This window comes from Pecten maximus, chromosome 10 (genome assembly GCF_902652985.1).
Source record: "Pecten maximus chromosome 10, xPecMax1.1, whole genome shotgun sequence".
Classification (NCBI taxonomy): domain Eukaryota; kingdom Metazoa; phylum Mollusca; class Bivalvia; order Pectinida; family Pectinidae; genus Pecten; species Pecten maximus.
In genome coordinates, this window is record NC_047024.1 from 34,650,918 (window position 1) to 34,675,534 (window position 24,617).

The 24,617-nt window shown below is 32.9% G+C and overlaps 1 protein-coding gene across 1 annotated transcript in view; it reads right to left on the reverse strand.

Annotated features, from left to right (window-relative positions):
* LOC117336218 (gamma-aminobutyric acid type B receptor subunit 2-like) overlaps window positions 1-24,094 on the reverse strand; it is a 44,898-nt gene extending 20,804 nt beyond the window's left edge. The window contains exons 1-5 of the mRNA XM_033896675.1: window positions 23,848-24,094; window positions 6,117-6,254; window positions 3,028-3,198; window positions 2,584-2,691; window positions 1,788-1,853 (exon numbers count right to left, since the gene is read on the reverse strand). Coding sequence (XP_033752566.1) covers window positions 1,788-1,853; window positions 2,584-2,691; window positions 3,028-3,198; window positions 6,117-6,254; window positions 23,848-24,066 — 702 coding nt within the window. The 5' untranslated portion in view covers window positions 24,067-24,094. The remainder of the gene's footprint in view (window positions 1-1,787; window positions 1,854-2,583; window positions 2,692-3,027; window positions 3,199-6,116; window positions 6,255-23,847) is intronic.
* Window positions 24,095-24,617: the final 523 nt, after the last annotated feature.

Sequence of the window (24,617 nt, forward strand, 5' to 3'; positions counted from 1 at the left end):
TAAACTGAATTAGAAGCATGATAATATATAACAGGAACCGAGTAAAAAGTCGAGAGAGAATAGACAGAAAAGGAAAAAAATCTTGCGTTCTTTATTGAAATCGCTATGATTATATTTCTCAAACAGAAGTAAATTGAAACACGATTTACTATTTACTAAATGGAAGAAAGAAATACTGTAAATCACCTATATTTCGCGTGGGATCTATTTTCGCGTTAATTCGCGAGGAGAGTCAAACGAGAATTCAAATCCCTCGCGAATATTTGTATAAGAATGACAAGAAAACTTAGTGGCGTCCATTTTAAATCCACCGTAATCTTTAGTTGGTGAGCAAACATCGCCGTTAAAATAATGATAGAATGATAAATTATATACTTATATCAGAGTGTGTTTTCATATTACAAAACACCAAAATTTCACACACACACAAAACCCACTGAACACTGATATTGTGGTTGAACTCCGACTTAATTAACTTCTAGACTACGTCTTACATGTAGTTAATTTAAGTATAAAAGGTACGGTCCCGAGGATCCCGGATGGTCACCCGGAATACGTCGTACGTTATTACCCACGCTGTTGTAAGTTATGTAAGGTTACATGTATACATAGCACTTCATATCGCTTGATTCTCGAAAAGATATTTACCATTACAAAGTTGAAATCAAACAAATTATTTATTTAATTCAAACATTCAGAGCAAATAATCCCCTGGAGTATAAATCATTCGCAATAGACTGTCCCGAGAACTGTTCATCGGTATCACTGTATACACACGTACGTTAATTACAATGTACGTTATCTCACAACCTATTGTAGTCCCGTCATCTTCCAGGCATTCTTAATGAGCCGTGGGTTTTGTTTGTATACAGGTACGGTACATACAATTCAGTATGGCCAGACACCGATATCACATGATTGAATCACATGAATTTTCTTGCACTGTCACATGACTCTCATAAACAAAATGGCTACCAACATGGGAAAATCGCCGAACTGTTAACGCCATTCGCGAATTTAAAGTCAATATGAGATCAGAATTCGCGAAATTATGTATTCGCGAATAAGTCAAATTAGGTGAATTCGCGAAATTAAGTACTCGCGAAATATAAGTGATTTACAGTACTGGGCGATGCAGTTTCTTACTACATGCCTATTGTAAGATATTAATAGTTTAAATGTTATGGATTTACTGCTATTCTGTAAAATTACGTTCACACGTCCATGTGCATTTACGGATATCTGTTCCTGTTCCTATGGCATATTCCTATTCAAATAAAAACCGTTACGTTTCGCGTGCATTCCGTTATAAGTATGTCGTTGTTACCAATGGGCTCCTGCGTAAATCGCAGTAAATTGCGTTCGCTACTGTCGCTGATTAAATATCTTGAATCACATAAAAATGACACAAACTATGACAGCAAAATAATTATCCCCGTATCCGACCACAACCCTTATATACCAAAAGGTATTCATCTATAAAGTCTCCTTTATATAGAGAGAGGCTTGTTTACCAGGTATATTTATTGTAGGTTTAGAAAACAGTGGACGTAACGACAAAAACAAAAATCAATATTTTTTTTAGAAGGAAATTGCCGATAAAGGAACCATGAGATTATCTTCACATGAAATGAAAGTTCTTTACACAGAAATACATCAAACCTTTCCATTAATATCTTCGAACACGAGATGTTTTGAAAAAAAGAAAAACATATCGAGTATCTAACTACTACATCAAATTCTAATCTTCTGATGACAGGATTCCTTGTAGACAAATAATACAGTACCTCGCAGAATATCGCCGGTGCATGAGATGATCTAAAGGCTCCGAATATAACTCTGGCATGGTATTGCTGGAAGAGAAAAAACATATTACAATCATGTAGCCGACATCCTGTGGAATGAATCAATCATCCTTTTTGTACAAATGATTAGCTTTTCCAAGCTGTTGAACCCTCCTAGTCTACCTGACAAAAGTTATTATGTTTTCTCCGCCTGATCTTTCTGATGCACTTTATATACATATAAGTTTGTATAATATTTTAGACAATGGGACCCTGAAATTCTTCTCAAACAGCTATGCTACCACATCAAATATAATCTTATTGTCTATTTGCGTATTGTTAAAAACTATTTGAAGCATTTTGTTTTGAACATTATTTTATAAATTTGTTTTTGTTTATTAATTTCGCTATTTCGATAACTAGACTATACGCATAGGGGTTATTTCCACGAATATCTTTCTTTACCGCACCTCTTCCATTAATACCTAACTACAATACATATTTCAGAATAATTCAGAATAATGCACAGGGACGTGGGGGGGGGGGGGGGGGGATTTCGCGACCAAATGGTCTTTCCAAGTTTAAAGTAAATGTTTTGTTCTTCTCCCAAAAGTAGATTTGCCGAGGGGAACAACATCGAGTAAGATTGACCGAAGTAATCTACCTAGCAAACATCGAACTGATTACATAATGGGCACTCGTGGATGAGTCATGATTATTCTTTATTTTACACTATTCATCAATACATTTACCTGAAGTATGATCTCTGACGAAATCTGCAAAATAATTGTTTCCTCACCTTTAACCGTTGAATATGTTCCTTGGTCCTGCTTAAGTCTATGATGACACTAGAAGTCAGTAGAGTGAAATTATCTGCCTGTAGTAGTGAATGGAATTCGTCTATTTGCTGTCGAAGGAAGAATAAAAATGAAAGAAACATAAAGTGCGATATATCCTATGAGATGCTCATATATTATACATCAATGGTGCCCGAACATGGGTGCTAATCTTTGTTTATAAAAGGAAGTCGAAAAATGTTGTCTCTAATAGCTCATGGGGTATAATTGGCTGATTTGCATTGTAAAATCTTAAAGTATATCTTACATCGCGGTAATATACAATGCAATGATGCAATGAACTATATTCTTAACTTTTTTATAAATGCTCAATAATATAGACTGTGACCAGGTTAACTGTTTTGTTTTTCGAAACCTCATCGCTGCGACTAAACAGTTATTCTCACCGATCCAAAATAATCCTGGTCGAAGAGAATGGTGGCCACCCGAGTCCATCCAAAGTATTTCATCATTCTTATACGGAGTTGATTGAGGTCGTCTTGTATGAACACGACACTGTACAGAGATGGGTAAAGTGGTCGGTCTTTCACAGTAGACGTACCGGCTACAAAGCTCATCTTAAATTAATACATGACACGAAAATTAAAACAAATATCGTTAAATAAATAAGGTCAAGGTTAAACAAATCACTAAGGTCAAGCTTAAACAAATCACTAAGGTCAAGGTTAACCAATAGACTGATTAAATTATGCAATTCCTAGATACCAACATTTTTATTGATTTTTGCGTTCTTTCTCATCCCGAAATCCTCGGGGAATATGCTACATTAATATTACAGTAATTCGACGATGATACCCGATGAGATCAGGATGGATAATGGTTATCTTCCAAGTTGACATATTATCGGCTTATAAATGAACACAAACTAAACTCCTCTCTTAGCCGACTTGTTTGGTTACACTGAAGAGCTTATCAGAACAGGTCGGAAAAACTTTAATAATTCCATGTTTTTAATGATGTCGATCGGATATAAACATCACTCTTAGTGCTGAGTTTCATTGAAGCATTGTTGAAAATCAACCACTTTTCATTACACATCTTTATTTCAACATTTCTTACCTAGCACAAGTCTCGTTTACTATCATATATTCGACAAACGTCCTCGCCGACACCATTGTAAGGATTTAGGAACGTGTGCAATTAAATTTCATTCACATGACAGGTGTTGACATCTTTTGGAGCATGTTTTAAAACGAGACTTTTATTAATAAAAAAACTTAGTCAAAAGCATTCGAAAAATGCTGCTAACGTGTTCATAATCACTAACAAACGGGCAATGTTTGGGTATATGTCCACTTATCGATTTTAGCTATATTTACATGGCGGTATTCTCGGCGTGTATTGTTGCCATCATATTAATGGACAATGTCAGTCGTTGTCGTTATTCTGTTTATTCTGCCAAAAAATGGTACTTTAAAGAACTTGGTTAAAGCTAAAAATCGAAGAGAGCCAAAATAATGTCACGTTGTTATAATGAGAACTGAGGTAGTGAAAACAATACTAGCGATCGTTATCAATGTAGATATGAAATGGAATATGTCAATCTATACTCAATAATAAGACGGTATATGACGCTTGCACATAATTAAGAGGCATATAGTTTCATTTGTTGTTCATCATATTAAAAAACTTAGATTAAAGATCAATTATGGGTGAAACACTGCTATGTCATACGGGATGCCATATTTTATACATTATTTTTTATAGCACAGGTTCATGAAATATGAATTCCAACCTATTTCAAGTTTCATTATTTATTTATTTTTCTATTTATTTAGAGTTTCCAAATAAAAATGGCGAAATGAGTGAATATTTAACTTCTCCACGAGGAATGGCTAAAGCGTACGATTCCTACTAGCTGTGCTTGACAACCATAGTTAACCCGATACCGAAATTATGGATTGTGAATATATTAAACAAAAATGTTGAGTTGTTTCTTTTTATTTTGTTAACAAAACTGGTGACTTTACGTAGGTTCACTGGAACTATATTATCCTAGCAACCACGACTTCCGTAGTTACTGCATCAACGTCGCAACACATCACGCTTTTATTTTCTTCGTATGGTATTTCAGCGATTTGTTTGATGTAAATATATGCATTGAGCGGTGTTTCATTGTGTTTACTGTGGTATGAACGCAATGGGATACGGCCATATTCTATATAGCGTGCGTGTTAACGCTATATATTGAATATATCTGTATGCCAATGCGTTCATACAATCGTAAACACAATAAAAACACCATCCAATCCCTATTTGAATATATCATATGAACAGAATGGTTTTGTTTTTGTGGTGTTTCTCATGCAGTTTTCTCTCTTAGTATTTATAGATTTAGTAAACGGATTTTGTAATACTTTAGGACATCTACTTTATCCTTTATATGAAGTAGTATAAACCGATCTGATATTTGTGTTTTCGGTACAACTGTCTTTCTGTGTGCTATTGATATTTTTCTGTACCGTTGTATTTGATGTATAGATGTTTCTGTATTTGTGTTTTCGGTACAACTGTCTTTCTATGTGCTATTGATATTTTTCTGTACCGTTGTATTTGATGTATAGATGTTTCTGTATTTGTGTTTTCGGTACAACTGTCTTTCTATGTGATATTATTGATATTTTTCTGTATCGTTGTATTTGTATAACTGTTTCTGTATTTGTGTTTTCGGTACAGCTATCTTTCTTTTTTTTGAACCGTTTAATAGTCATTTGTGTATGTATGTTATTTGATTAAAACTTATATTTTATGCTATTTTCACTTTTTTTTTTTTTTGTCCCTGCTGATGGTATTTTTTCTTAGCTTTATAAAATACATCATGCCTTGTTAATAACCATCAGAGTGGGATAGAAAACGTCTCCATGATAACGCAACCATTTCTTTAATTATCTAGACTACCTTACAAATGACCAACCTGCACTAACACAAGCCTTTAATGTTCTCTTTGTGCTATATTTCTAATTTCATACTTTACTATTAAAGCCTCCCAATCAGAAATTAAGCGCCCCGGGAAAGCATTCCATGATCAGTCCATTGTCATTAACAAAGTATCTGGTTTACAATTGATCAATTGATGATGTTTATGGATTTTTATACTGTAGGTCAGCTTAACAACCATAATTGTGTTTTGCTTAAAGGCAAATATGATGTTACCATTTAGATACTTATATGCAGAATTCGTAACAAATATGCTTCTGCTTGCTTGCTTCCTGTTTAAAATGTTCCGTTTAAAACGTGAGTGTATCAGGTTTGAAGACCTATATTTGTTTATTTATGTTTTACTTATTTATTTGACTTTTTTCATGTCATGTTTTATCTGTATGCACACCATAACGTCGTGAATTGTGCTATTTCTAGCTCCATAAGCTGGAAAGTGTGATGGTTCTGTCTGTAAAAAGAACACGTGAGATTTGTTCACAACGAAGACAGAATAATGGTTTAATGTTCACTAATTGAAAAATATGTTGTATGTTACCTGTAGTAAATTGTAGAACGGGGTTATCTGTCCTACCAACACTAACTCGTCTGAGAAGAGGGGACCCAAGAGTGCAATCTTGGTTGGTGGTTCGTTGATTAGTTCAAACATTTTCTGTGCTGATTGTCCTGGTAGACCCTGAAAATATCATAGATAGGGATACATAAAAAACTGTATTTCCACCCGGAAAAGATACATGTAGACAGGGCATGAAGACAATGATACATCTAGCAGGTTTTCAACCGGGCTCCTCATTTGAATTGACAAAGTTTCGTGACGTCATATAATTAACTCTTTAACGTTTTTGGTTTTGTATACCAGATATTTTGTATGTTGTATTCTTTATCTCCAAATAGATCAAATGTTGATGCGCGTTGTTGCTTTAATTGACCAGGTAGGTTCATTTACATTCATAGCTAAAACGAAATCAGATGTCATCTTAGGAATTAACTTCTCGGTACTCTCCGTACTATTGCAAATTATCGGATCTACTGTGCATCTATACATTTTCAGTTTTCTACAACTCAAACATTCAATTTCATCAACTCGTACCGCTTTTAATCCCGTGCATGGAAACGATAAAAAATGAAATTAACGTGATTTCTTTATCATTATTTATCAATAAAGTAATGGTATTTTTTTTTTATTGTGATGGATAAATTCATTTTACAACATCAAGATGCTATCTTCATGCTCGTGACAGCGTTTATTTTATAACTGAAAGTGTACGTGTAGCTTGAAGATGCATAGATACCTGAGGACAGTTTGCAGTTGCAACAGCAGCTAGAATTTTAGACCATATAATTCTGTATGTCAACGTTGTTTACGGAATGGGTGGGAAAGGGTGTAACACAAGGGTACGTCGACACTATGTTTGACTTTTATGCATTTGTTTCAGCTGTATGTTTTATTCTATCATTCAAGCATATACAAAGTCATACGATTGCGAGTGTCTAATACAAAATAGTACCAGAAGATTGGACTTTATTGTTTGTGTAATGTATCCGGAACTGTGCAGGTAGCAGAACTGGTGGCAGCGGTGGGATTTTTATCAGGTTTGGTACTCCGTTATTGTAATAACGAATTTAATAATGGAAAATATAGACCTTCAGACATAGAAGATGCACAGACTGCCGATGCAGCTCAGAAATTATCAGCTGCCCAGTCTAAAGTTGAGATAAGAAATCTTGAACATAAAGCTGAGATTGAAAAGGGGAAAATTCAACGTGAAGCTGAACGAGAGAAGCTACAGATAGAAGCTGAAGAAAGAAAGCACCGCATGGAAAGAGAATCTGAACGAAAAAAGGTTGAACCAGAGCTCAAGCTGAGAATGTTTAAGCTCGAATTTGAGAAACTTAGGCTGGAGATCAAAACCAGCAGTTCCGTGCAATGCAGGGTGAAACTTTAGCCTTATAACTATCAGGCAGGAGAGAATATAATTTCATACCTTGCCGAGTTTGATGCTGTGTCTTCTCAAGCTGGGTGGACTAAAATGCTTCAGCTGAGATGTCCACTAAGAGGGGAAGCACGAGAAGTGCTTCTGGAGGCACAAAAACAGCAAAATGAGACATACCAGGGACTAATGGCAAGAGTGAAAAAATATTTGATAAGGTTCCTGGATGATACTGAGGATGCTATCGGGAAATTAAAGGAGGAATTTTTCCTCGGCGCTCTCCCGGTGACACAAGCACAATACATCTGTAGAAACCAGGGATCTGGTATGGTGTTGTTGATGCGGCGGACGACTACATTTTTCCGGACCAGAACGGGCCAAAGTAACAAAAACACAGGCTAGTCAAGCTTCGGTTTAGATGTGAAAGTTAGAAATAAAGAAAAAATATTTTGATGATGCAACGAAGAATATAAGATGTTATGACTGTTTCAAGACGGATCACATCGCAAGGAAATGTCCCGAGACCAGCAAAAACAATATCATTAACTTGCTAGTTAACCTTCATTCTGGCGGCCTAGTTCACTAGCCGGTTTTAAATTGCAATTATGAAGATCTACGGTATTGATTCTCATATTTCGCATTTCGACATTTCGATCATTCAAAAATGAACGTCTGTGAAGTACGTACATAGAATATATAGTGTAAGTTAACCTCTCACTAGTTAATTTGTATAATGGCTTGGTCCTTCAATATATATATATATACATATCAATTTAATGACGCATCTTACAAATTCAAATTCAAATTGGTTTATTTCTCTTTTCATAACATAATGCATAGAGAAAACATATTTACAATATTATATACAATCATTATTCGTGTAGTGTTCGTTTGTAGATATACAGCACTTTCATAATATACATAACTTGTTTTAAGGAGGACAAATAATATTATTGATTATTCTTATAAATGTACACAATTTTTTAAGTGTTTTTATATTAGTAGCATTCATAAGTTCATTAAATTTAATTACATTCGGTCGTAACCAAAAATACTTGTCTATATACAAATTTCTTTCTGTAGCTAAATTTGTACATTCAAGTAAGTAATGAAATTCATCACCAATCTGTTGACTAATGCAATGTAGACATTTTCTATCAATATATTCAATCTGGTGCCATCTGCCTGTTTCAACAATAAATTTATAATTAGTTGTTCGAAATTTACAAAGAGTGATCCTGTCTTTATCATCTAAAATATCTAAATAATCTTCAAAATTAAAATTACATATAGATTTTGATGAGTTATTAACATCACTCTCCCAGTTCTGTAAGTACTGGTCATTTAGTCTTAGCTTAATAACATGTCTAATCCATACAGGATTACATTCGGATGTTAACTGGTTATTCCATAAATAGCTCATTCCACATTCGTTAAGTATAGATTTAACAAAACTGACATATGTAACAGGCCTATTTTCAATATGATGACAGTAACAAAGGAGTTTGTATAAAGTTATATTATATTTACTATCTTTAGAATGTGTCAACTGTGATCAATATGATATTAGTCTTGTTTTAACTGATATTGCAAGTGGGGTAATACCTAACTCCCCATATATCAGGTAATTTGGAGTACTGTTTTTTAATCCAAGTAATAATTTACAAAATTTTAAATGTACACGTTCAATTGCTTGGAGATTAGTAAAACCCCAGACTTCACAACCATATGATAGAACTGGTTTAACAATCTTGTCAAATAGATCATATATACAATGGACTGATAAATTGTGTCGTCTACCTTTCTTAATAACATCGTACATGGCTATAGTGGCTTTTTTAATGTTGTGTTTTTTGCTTCGTTAAAAGAACCAGTGCGACTGAAAACCGTGTCTAAGTAAGTAAAAATATCCACACACTCTATCCTCTCATTATTGAGTAGAAATTCAACTCTATTACATCTGCGTCCTTTACTAAAGACCATACATTTAGTTTTTTCTGTGTTAACTTTCAGTTTCCATTGTTTAAAATATTCATTTAAAACATTCAATTGCAGTTGCAAATCGTTTGGACAGTCTGATAGAATTAAGGTATCATCAGCATACAGCATAATAAAAAGCTTTAAATAAATACTCAAATCAGTTTGTAATTTGGTACTGATATTATTAAGACCCTGAACATTATTTTGGGCCATAAACTCCTCTAAGTCGTTGAGATATATACTAAATAAAAAGGGTGATACATTTCCCCCCTGTCTTAAGCCGTTTCCACAAGGGAAATAATCAGAAAATTCACCATTAAAAGATACATTTGATTTAATGCTTTGATACATGTTAAAAATTATATTAAATATTTTCCCATTAATGCCACTCATTAACATTTTATTCCAAAGACCTTTTCGCCATACTCTATCGAAGGCTTTTTCAAAGTCAACGAATATACAGTACAATTTACTTTTCGTCACATGTGACAGATTTATCAACGAGTACAGAACAAAAATATTATCAATCGTAGAATATTTTTTACGAAACCCCGACTGATTTTCACCTATTAAACTGAAGTCCTCCGAAAATTTCGTCAGTCTTTCGTTCAGAATACTAGTAAACAATTTCCCCATACAACTGACTATTGTTATTGGTCTATAATTTTTTGGTTCCGTATGGGAGCCTTTATTTTTGTATATCGGGATAATGCTACCTCTAAGCCATTTAGTGGGAAATTTGTCACTATTAAAGATAATATTAAATATTTTTACATACAAATCTGACATTTTCAAGGCAGAGCATTTGATGTATTCATTGGTTATATTGTCATCAGAGCATGATTTGTTGTTTTTCAAAGATCTAATAGCCTTTTCAACCTCATCTTTGGTTATATCAGAGTTTAAAAATTCATTAAAAGGGCCATCATGACCTTCATGTACATCAGTAATACCATCATCAGCACTTGCGTTGAGGTCTTTATAAAAATTGAAAAAAGTCTCTAGAGGAATTTTTCCTTTAGGTTTTCTATTTCCATTACCTTTCAGCAGCTTCCAATAATCTCTTGGATTCTTGCTTTTCATAGTTTTCAACTTTTTTCGTACATCATATTTATAAGTTTTAATAATTTTATTCATAGTATATTTATAAGCTTTTTCAGATTCTTTGTATTTATTATAAAAATACACGTTACGACGCCGTCTGTACTGACCTTTACATTGTCTGTATGTAGATCAAACCAGGGTTTATTGGAAGCGACTGACTTGTTATTCACATTACTTTTCTTAATATTAATGCCAAGTGAATTTTTAGCTGCATGCAATAATATATTACAACATTTATCTATCAGCTCGTCAATATTAAGTTCCAATGGGTCATTACAGTTATTAATCAAATCAGTAATATATTTGATCGAGTCATCGATATACGATCATATTAAATGCCGTTGATAGTTTACTAGATCTGAGGCCGGGGAAAATATTGCCGATAGCATTAAAATTCGGTTAACTACACGCTCGCAATACCGATACGTTATATATAATCAAACTCACTATAACTATTAGCTTTATATAATACACGTACGTTACCGATATAGTATATATAAAACACACTCACTATACCGATACGTTATATATATTACCACACTCACTATACTGATATGTTATATATAAAACACACTCACTATACCGATATGTTATATATAATACCACACTCACTATACCGATACGTTATATATAATACCACACCCACTATACCGATACGTTATATATAATACCACACTCACTATACCGATATGTTATATATAATACCACACTCACTATACCGATATGTTATATATAATACCACACCCACTATACCGATATGTTATATATAATACCACACTCACTATACCGATATGTTATATATAATACCACACCCACTATACCGATATGTTATATATAATACAACACTCACTATACCGATATGTTATATATAATACCACACTCACTATACCGATATGTTATATATAATACCACACTCACTATACCGATACGTTATATATAATACCACACCCACTATACCGATACGTTATATATAATACCACACTCACTATACCGATATGTTATATATAATACCACACCCACTATACCGATATGTTATATATAATACCACACTCACTATACCGATATGTTATATATAATACCACACTCACTATACCGATATGTTATATATAATACCACACTCACTATACCGATACGTTATATATGATACCACACTCACTATACCGATACGTTATATATAATACCACACTCACTATACTGATACGTTATATATAATACCACACTCACTATACCGATAAGTTATATATAATACCACACCCACTATACCAACACGTTATATATAATACCACACTCACTATACCGATATGTTATATATAATACCACACTCACTATACCGATATGTTATATATAATACCACACCCACTATACCAACACGTTATATATAATACCACACTCACTATACCAACACGTTATATATAATACCACACCCACTATACCAACACGTTATATATAATACCACACTCACTATACCGATATGTTATATATAATACCACACTCACTATACCGATATGTTATATATAATACCACGCTCACTATACCGATACGTTATATATAATAAAACACTCACTATACCGATACTTTATATATAATACCACACTCACTATACCGACACGTTATATATAAAACCACGCTCACTATACCGATATGTTATATATGATAAAACACTCACTATACCGATATGTTATATATAATACCACACTCACTATACCGATACGTTATATATAAACCACACTCACTATACCGATATATTATATATAAAACACACTCACTATACCGATATGTTACATATAATACCACACTCACTATACCAACACGTTATATATAATACCACACCCACTATACTGATATGTTATATGTAATACCACACTCACTATACCGATACGTTATATATAATACCACACTCACTATACCGATATGTTATATATAATACCACACCCACTATACCGATATGTTATATATAATACCACACTCACTATACCGATATGTTATATATGATACCACACCCACTATACTGATATGTTATATGTAATACCACACTCACTATACCGATACGTTATATATAATACCACACTCACTATACCGATATGTTATATATAATACCACACCCACTATACCGATATGTTATATATAATAACACACTCACTATACCGATATGTTATATATAATACCACACTCACTATACCGATACGTTATATATAATACAACACTCACTATACCGATATGTTATATATAATAACACACTCACTATACCGATACGTTATATATAATACAACACTCACTATACCGATATGTTATATATAATACCACACCCACTTTACCGATATGTTATATATAATACAACACTCACTATACCGATACTTTATATATAATACCACACCCACTATACCGATATGTTATATATAATACCACACTCACTATACCGATATGTTATATATAAAACAACACTCACTATACCGATACTTTATATATAATACCACACTCACTATACCGATACGTTATATATAATACCACACTCACTATACCGATATGTTATATATAATACCACACCCACTATACCGATATGTTATATATAATACCACACTCACTATACCGATATGTTATATATAATACCACACCCATTATACTGATATGTTATATGTAATACCACACTCACTATACCGATACGTTATATATAATACCACACTCACTATACCGATATGTTATATATAATACCACACCCACTATACCGATATGTTATATATAATAACACACTCACTATACCGATATGTTATATATAATACCACACTCACTATACCGATACGTTATATATAATACAACACTCACTATACCGATATGTTATATATAATAACACACTCACTATACCGATACGTTATATATAATACAACACTCACTATACCGATATGTTATATATAATACCACACCCACTTTACCGATATGTTATATATAATACAACACTCACTATACCGATACGTGACATATAATACCACACCCACTATACCGATACGTTATATATAATACCACACTCACTATACCGATACTTTATATATAATACCACACTCACTGTACCGATATGTTATATATAATACCACACTCACTATACCGATACGTTATATATAAACCACACTCACTATACCGATATATTATATATAAAACACACTCACTATACCGATATGTTACATATAATACCACACTCACTATACCAACACGTTATATATAATACCACACCCACTATACCGATATGTTATATATAATACCACACTCACTATACCGATACGTTATATATAATACCACACCCACTATACTGATATGTTATATATAATACCACACCCACTATACCGATACGTTATATATAATACCACACTCACTATACCAACACGTTATATATAATACCACACTCACTATACCGATACGTTATATATAATACCACACTCACTATACCGATATGTTATATATAATACCACACTCACTATACCGATATGTTATATATAATACCATACTCACTATACCGATATGTTATATATAATACACCACTCACTATACCGATATGTTATATATAATACCACACTCACTATACCGATATGTTACATATAATACAACACTCACTATACCGATACTTTATATATAATACAACACTCACTATACCAACACGTTATATATAATACCACACTCACTATACCGATACGTTATATATAATACCACACTCACTATACCGATATGTTATATATAATACCACACTCACTATACCGATATGTTATATATAATACAACACTCACTATACCGATACGTTATATATAATACCACACCCACTATACTGATATGTTATATGTAATACCACACTCACTATACCGATACGTTATATATAATACCACACTCACTATACCGATATGTTATATATAATACCACACCCACTATACCGATATGTTATATATAATACCACACTCACTATACCGATACTTTATATATAATACAACACTCACTATACCGATACTTTATATATAATACAACACTCACTATACCGATACGTTATATATAATACAACACTCACTATACCGATATGTTATATATAATACAACACTCACTATACCGATACGTTATACATAATACAACACTCACTATACCGATATGTTATATATAATACCACACTCACTATACCGATATGTTATATATAATACCACACTCACTATACCGATACGTTATATATAATACCACACTCACTATACCGATATGTTATATATAATACCACACCCACTATACCGATATGTTATATATAATACCACACTCACTATACCGGTACGTTATATATAATACCACGCTCACTATACCGATATGTTATATATAATACCACACTCACTATACCGATATGTTATATGTAATACCACACTCACTATACCGATACGTTATATATAATACCACACCCACTATACCGATATGTTATATATAATACCACACCCACTATACCGATATGTTATATATAATACCACACCCACTATACCGATATGTTATATATAATACCACACTCACTATACCGATACGTTATATATAATACCACACTCACTATACCGATATGTTATATATAATACCACACCCACTATACCGATATGTTATATATAATACCACACCCACTATACCGATATGTTATATATAATACCACACCCACTATACCGATACTTTATATATAATACCACACTCACTATACCGATACGTTATATATAATACCACACTCACTATACCGATATGTTATATATAATACCACACCCACTATACCGATACGTTATATATAATACCACACTCACTATACCGATATGTTATATATAATACCACACCCACTATACCGATATGTTATATATAATACCACACTCACTATACCGATATGTTATATATAATACAACACTCACTATACCGATACTTTATATATAATACCACACTCACTATACCGATACGTTATATATAATACAACACTCACTATACCAACACGTTATATATAATACCACACTCACTATACCGATACGTTATATATAATACCATACTCACTATACCGACACGTTATATATAATATTACACCCACTATACCGATACTTTATATATAATACCACACTCACTATACCGATACGTTATATATAATACCACACTCACTATACCGATATGTTATATATAATACCACACTCACTATACCGATACTTTATATATAATACCACACTCACTATACCGATATGTTATATATAATACCACACTCACTATACCGATACTTTATATATAATACCACACCCACTATACCGATATGTTATATATAATACCACACTAACTATACCGATAAGTTATATATAATACCACACTCACTATACCGATACGTTATATATAATACCACACTCACTATACCGATACGTTATATATAATAACACACTCACTATATCGATACGTTATATATAATACCACACTCACTATACCGATACGTTATATATAATACCACACTCACTATATCGATACGTTATATATAATACCACACTCACTATACCGATACGTTATATATAATACCACACTCACTATACCGATACGTTATATATAATACCACACTCACTATACCGATACGTTATATATAATACCACACTCACTATACCGATATGTTATATATAATACAACACTCACTATACCGATACGTTATATATGATACAACACTCACTATACTATATTCTTAGCTCGCATAAGACTTTTTTATCCCCAAAAAGAAGCATTTGATTGTACACAGTGAAGTTGATGTTGATTCCGAGCTACAACTGACTCTAGTCTCAATCCAACGTTCACATTCTATCCTACACGTCCGACCCCGTCCCCAACGTTTAACCTCTATATGCCTGGATCATCGGATCGTGTTTTTAACACGAAGTATATGATAGGGTTGTTTTAACCACTGCCGTAAGATATTTTGACATAGATGTCAATTCTTTTAAAGCTACACTTTCGATTCCAAAATTGACGCGGCTGTATACATAATGCGGCTAGACTGTGTGAAGTAACGTATTTATGCGCGAAAAAATTGTTCTGTGTGATGACTGAAAAAAATATGCTTAAAATGTCATAACATTGTTTAATGAAACACAAGCAAATAGATAACAATTTCATTGATAATAAATAATACTGAAAAAGTCGCCTGTATATTTTCATGAACTATTTTGTTTACTATACACGCAACAACGTACATGCTGTTCTGTTTCTTGTACTCTAATGATGGAACTGTTGGTAAGACGGGGATTTTAAACACTAATCTAAATTATATTTATTATTGTTTAAACGATAAAGAGAAGACAATTTGCAGGCAAATACCATAACTAATTGCTCTCTACTTGGACATATGATAACATTACAGTAATATCTACTAATGTAATTGAACATCATGTTCAGTTTTAGTTTTTAGACATCCGTCTTTGAAGCACTAATTGCGTGTTCATAGATCTATGATTACGTACCAATGTTGTGCTTTCCTTTATTGATAACCCCTCTCCCTCCCTTCTCCCCCTCCCCTACCCCCTCTTTTCCCATTGTTGTTGTTGATTATGTATCTGTCGTCGGATGTTGGATATCAGGCTTCTTTAGATTGTATATTTGTGTTTATTCATTTATGCAAACATTCATTCAAATACGATGAAGACCAAATAAAAGGATCGAGTCATATTTTTGTTCCAGATAGGAATGATGACATGTATGATAGACATTTCTGAATAGCGTTTTCCTCAATCTCACTTTCAGCATGTAGTTCTATCTAATTTCCGCTTTATTGTATTTGTAAATGCGTTCTTGCTTTCTGTCATAACATGAGTGAAACGCCAGTTTTAATACAGTTCTAGTATTCACATGAGGATTTAAGAGAAACGTGACATTTATGTCTCATTATAACCGTACTCCAACATTTCAAAATCAATATTATCAAAGGTATCGGTAAAATGCCATCATTGTTTTGACCTTTAAGGGAGTTACTCTACTATCATAGAACACCATCAGAAAGACATCAATTATACCATTTACCATCTTAACGTCATTGAAGTCCATGACCTCACGATATATTGTTTAACTCGTATTTATGTCTGACGAAGTTGCATCCGACCTAGGAAAACTCAAAGGGGTTGAATTGAATAGTATCGTTTGTTTTTATTGTATTTTTGAGACAGCCGTCGTAAGCTGTCTTGAATCCTCTCAGTCTTGAATCACTGAACATGTAAAGCCTCGATTACAGCCGTACTTACGTCTACTCCACGTGTATGTTCGACAAAATCCAAAACGACAAGGAACTCGCGCACCTGGCACGGTCTTCTTATGCAACTTTGAGGATGCGCAGTGCGCTTGTAAGACGATTGGTGTTCCAAGAAATTCAAATGTGTCGTGCTCTCAACGGAAGGAACACGCATGTACAAAATAGCAAAATGGTCATTGCGTCAACACGAGGTTTGAGTGCGAGAGGGCAAAGGCAAAATCACGGGCAATAAATCAAACGCCAGACTCTCCTCTCCCTCTGTAACCATTGTTTACTAAAGCCTGGGAGTTATATAACAACTGCCCGACGTTTGAATTATTGACGTGATTTTCCCTTTACCAGTGGGCATACACTAAGCGTTCTTTTCCACCCATCCGTCGTACGTACGTCTGGTATACGTTTGCCGAAGGCTTACTACATCTATGAAGCACACTTACATTACATCGTACTTCCTTCAACCTTACGAATTGACGCACAATGAAAATAAATGCGTCCGTTTGTGACAGAGGCTTGAACAAAGTTTCCTTTTGGTGATTTTTCATCAGAATTGTATCGAAATCCCTTTAACCGATTTCTTTATTAAGGTATTTTGTGTTGATAAGATCAATGCTAACAATTTATACTATTTGACGCCGAAACTTTTCACATACAAGCATTACATGTCGGGATATTAAAATTAGGGATGCCACGGTTTCCAATATATTGCACTAGGAGTTGGTACTTTAAGTGCGAACTTTTCCAGTTAATACGTTAACACAAGACTTTTTTTTTTTTTTTTAAATATTATGTACACAGACACAAACAAACGGTTCGAAAGCATGAATTTCACAGACATTCCAGTGGAGAAAGACTATGACAAAGGACTATGACATAGTATGACAAAGACTATGACAAAGACTATGACAAAGGACTATGACATAGACTGTGACATAGACTATGACAAAGAATATGACAAAGACTATGACATAGACTATGACAAAGGACTATGACAAAGGACTATGACATAGACTATGACAAAGACTATGACATAGACTATGACATAGACTATGACAAAGAATATGACAAAGACTATGACATAGACTATGACAAAGGACTATGACAAAGGACTATGACATAGACTATGACAAAGACTATGACAAAGACTATGACATAGACTATGACAAAGACTATGACATAGACTATGACAAAGACTATGACAAAGACTATGACAAAGAATATGACATAGACTACGACAAAGAATATGACATAGACTATGACATAGACTATGACATAGACTACGACAAAGACTATGACAAAGGACTATGACATAGACTATGACAAAGACTATGACATAGACTATGACAAAGACTATGACAAAGACTATGACATAGACTATTACATAGACTATGACAAAGACTATGACATAGAATATGACATAGACTATGACAAAGACTATGACAAAGACTATGATATAGTCAGTCCCTTATGCAACCTATGTAACTTTGAAAGAGAATCAGTCAGTCATGTTCTATGGGAATACCAAGAAGTTCAAAAACTCTTACAGACACTAGAATCACTTTTTGATGCATTGTTTATTCCCTTTTCTATCAATAAACAATCCTTTCTGTTTGGAATTACTAGTTACAATAGCCCAAGTGTTCGAGTTGATAATGACATAATTTTGATAATTAAACACTACATTTACATAACATGATGCCTGCATAGTTCTCTGAATATCAATACTTTAGTAAAAACTATACAAAGTCATTATTCTGTGCAAAAATATATTTCAAATAGCAAAAATAACACTGTAAGATTAAAATTTATGAATGAATGGATAAAATGGGAAAATCTTATTAAACTTGAAATCTAATCCTGACTTTGTGCTGACAATAACACCTGTACTCTTTAATTCGGATAAGAATGAATTCATCATCCCATGGTCTCCCTCTATCTCTCTCTGCTTTATCCCTTTCTTTTTTTTTTGTCTCCTTTTTTTATTTATTTATTTATTTATTTTTTGCTAAGTGAATTATATATAAGTCAAAATAGCAAGTAGACTATTAAATGCAAGTATGTGTGAATATGCATGAGTATGTGTGTGAGGTTGTGTGTTAGTGTGTGTGTGTGTGAGTGTGTGTGTGTGTGTGTGTGTGAGTAAGGTTGTTAGTTAGTGCACATTTAAGTAATTTTGAATGTGTATACGTATGATATTGTTTTGAATGTGTATGTATGTTTTGTGTGTATATGCTAGATCTAAATGGTGCAATCAGTGTGGAGCCTGGTCAATGGTGCCGATGATTCAGTTGATGTGGCAAGAGTTGATATGACCAACACAGAAGCTGTGCCCTGGACAGGATTGATCAGGCTACCAGGAAACTGAATATGTATGTATGTGTGGATGGATGTTTATCAGAATATGTATACAGGTATAGGAGTATGTTTGGTTTGTATGTATTTATCCTTGTAGTTAAATTGATGTTGATGATGAGTATGATGATGATGATTATGGTTATATGATGATTAGTATGATGATGATTAGTATGATGATGATGATGACTATATATACATGATGATGATATCATGATGAGATTATGATGATGATGCTGATGATTTAAGGTTTATTATTATCATTATGATGATGATGACTATGATGATGATGATATCATGATGAGATTGTGATGATGACTAATGATGATGATGATGATGATGATGATGTTATGATGGTTATGAGTATGATGATTATGATGGTAATGATTCGTAGGATGATTAATATGACTATGATTGTGATTATGAGATTATGATGGAGATGACTATAATGATGATGATATCATAATGAGATTATGATGATGACTGATGATGATGATGATGATGATGATGATAATGATGCTGATGATGATGATGATGATGATGATGATGATGATGATTTTATGATGGTTATGATGATAATGATTCGTAGGATGATTAGTATGATTATGATGATAATGATTCGTAGGATGATTAGTATGATTATGATGATGATGATAAGATTATGATGAAGATGACTTTGAGGATAATTATGATGTTTATGATGATGATGATGATGATGATGATGATTAGTATGATGATGATTAGTATGATGATGATTATTATTATGATGATGATTTTAATGTTTAAGTAGGATGATGAGACTATGATGATGAAAAATATAGTTTATGATGACAGTGAAGATGATATTATGACTATGATGATAGCAAACCATACATATTGGAATCGATGTGTGTTTGTGTGTGTGATTCTTATGTATTTATGTATTAAAAATGTCTTTAAAAATAAAATAAATATAAAAAAGACTATGATATAGACTATGACATAGACTATGACAAAGACTAGGACATAGACTATGACAAAGACTATGACATATACTATGACAAAGACTATGACATAGACTACGACAAAGACTATGACAAAGACTATGACATAGACTATGACATAGACTACGACAAAGACTATGACAAAGACTATGACATAGACTATGACATAGACTACGACAAAGACTATGACAAAGACTATGACATAGACTATGACATAGACTACGACAAAGACTATGACAAAGACTATGACATAGACTATGACATAGACTACGACAAAGACTATGACATAGACTATGACATAGACTATGACAAAGACTATGACAAAGACTATGACAAAGACTATGACAAAGACTATGACAAAGACTATGACAAAGACTATGACAAAGACTATGACAAATACTATGACAAAGACTATGACAAAGACTATGACATAGACTACGACAAAGACTATGACAAAGACTATGACATAGACTATGACAAAGACTATGACAAATGAATATGACATAGACTCTGACAAAGACTATGACAAAGACTATGACAAAGACTATGACATAGACTATGACATAGACTATGACAAAGACTATGACAAATACTATGACATAGACTATGACAAAGACTATGACATAGACTATGACATAGCGTAAGAGAAACATGTCGTGCCTGCTCGAGTTCCTTGTTGTGTGAACCGGTGTTGTTATCAACGCTGATCAAATGGAGCCGTCTTCTTTGGTTTTGTTTTGTTTTTTGTGGGGGTTTTTTTGTTGTTTTTTTAATTCGTTGATACATCCTTGAAATCTCTTTGATGTTCGAACTCATTATTGAACATGCTGGGAAATGTACGTCTTTTGCGCGTTTCTCCTCCAGCGTCCTCCGTGGCTTGTATAGAGGTGATCGCAAACCATGACCGATTTAGTGCATGTGAACCTCTTTCCATTAACAACAGAAATCAACTTCTCTACACAGATCTTTATCGACTTCATGTTGTACAGAACACATGTACTACAAATATGCCTTATTCTAAAAGCCCCACCCCTCTGTTGTGTTGTGTATTTGCTCCGTATATTACATCCTATTAATATACGTTGCTTCAAATCACGCGTGATCTATCGGAAAATAAACTTCAATAGCCTTTTGGTGAAGCCAGTAGAGCTTGTACTATCTAACCACTACTCACTGGGAGTATATATCAAAGAATAGTTAATGCTTTGGTTAGCCATCTGTTGTTTACAGTGTATTTATAAAAAAAAATATATAGTGTCAGTAACATCGTTATTCAAAGCATGTGGATTATGGCAAAATCGGTATTCATCATTTATCCTTCGATGGAATTTCGTAAAATGAAACGGCAAATACAGCTGTGTATACAGTACATTAACAGTACAGTGTACTATATATTATATTCAATACACCAAAGGTCATTTATCAAAGTTAATATATTGTTTATTTAGATCAAAGTTAATGTATTGTTAAATTCAATCTTAGTTTATATACTGTTTAATAAAAAGGATGATATTTTTGTCTAATTCATTGCTTTATTCAGTCAAAATTGATACATTCTTTACCTCAATGACAAATGATATTTCGTTAAAATCATTCAGAGTTGTATATCGTTTAATATGTTTAATTCAATCTTAGTTGATACATTGTTGAATTTAATCATACTTAGTATATTTTTTAATTCAATCATAGTTTGATATATATTTTAATGCAATCACTTTCCATATAATTTCAATTCAATCAAAATTGATATATTGTTTTATTCGATCAAAATTGATATATTGCTTAATGCAATCAAAATTGATATATAATTTCATTCTATCAAAATTGATATATTGTTTTATTCGATCAAAATTGATATATTGCTTAATGCAATCAAAATTGATATATAATTTCATTCTATCAAAATTGATATATTGTTTTATTCGATCAAAATTGATATATAATTTCATTCTATCATAATTGATATATTGTTTTATTCGATCAAAATTGATATATTGCTTAATGCAATCAAAATTGACATATAATTTCATTCTATCAAAATTGATATATTGTTTTATTCGATCAAAATTGATATATTGTTTTATCCGATCAAAATTGATAAATTGCTCAATGCAATCAAAATTGATATTTCTTAATTCATCTAAACTGGTATATCGTTTAAAATTGATAAAATGTTTAATTCAATCAAAATTGATATTATGTTTAATTCAATCAAATTCAGATACTGTAAAGCTGAAATGAATTAAATTACACAATTTATCTGTTTCATTCCTCTCGGATTCGTCCGTGATGATAAGGGAGGAACAGAAAACGCAAAACACAACTAAATAAACGCTAAAAACAGGATAGGGAGGTCTCAAGGACCCATACATCAATATTTTTAGAAATGTTGATATATTGTTTAATTAAGTCTTATATTTACTGAATAATCTTGATATGTATATATACTAAAACAAGCTTGGTAGTGATAAGAATACTGAGGGCGTCACACTAATACTGCCCCAATGGTTAAATTATAATTATGCAATACATCTACTTTGCTTTTCTTTTTTTAGAGTGGCATATAGACATAATTTGGATTAGTTGGGCTAATATGATTTCAACATGATTTTCGGAAAAGATATTTTGGACAATAAGATATCAAGTTATATCATGAATTCAAAGTCTTTTTGTCATAAATACCTCGGTTTCTTTCACGATCAGTTTCAGTTCGTAGTCCTGCAAGATGTCCGTGCGGTCAGAAATTTCCTCAAAAGCCAGATCAAACATTTGTTTGAGTGCATAAGAATACGGAGCATACCACGTACTGCCGGCCCTAAAAAGGGCACCGATGTACAGAGGAGATTTGTTTGCAGTCGTCCATCCAAGGAGCAGGAGACAACAAATAGTGGTTAGATACATATCGTACACCTGCACGACAAGCTCTGTCCACGGCCTCACCTGTTATGCAGGTAGAATTGATTGTCACGCGTTTTTATACAGCTACCATTCAGAGATAGATATTGACAATACATTTGCATACTATCCTATATCTTACCTGAACAGTGACACCAGGTACATTTTTTGTACACATGAAACACTTAATCCATTATATCATATTGGTCTCTTTGACAAACTATTATAGTCATTAAGACAACAGAGATTGTTTTCTGAAATATATTTTATCTCGAACTTGTTTACTTATTAAAACTGAAATAGTTTTTCTGTTTGACTTTTGTGTAAGAATTAATTGTTTATACTCATTTGTGGAAATTAAATTCAAAGGGAATGTCTAAATCAAAGGTAATATGTCTGATATTTGCTTATTTAGTTATTTGACGATTCTGCGCTGATTCCCCGAGTGCTCTGTCGGCTCAACGGTAATGCACTCTCTTAAAAGGCGACCAGGATTCCACCCTCAACTATGTGACAAGAGTGATTCTAGGTCTTCATTATTTGTTTAAGAACGAGTT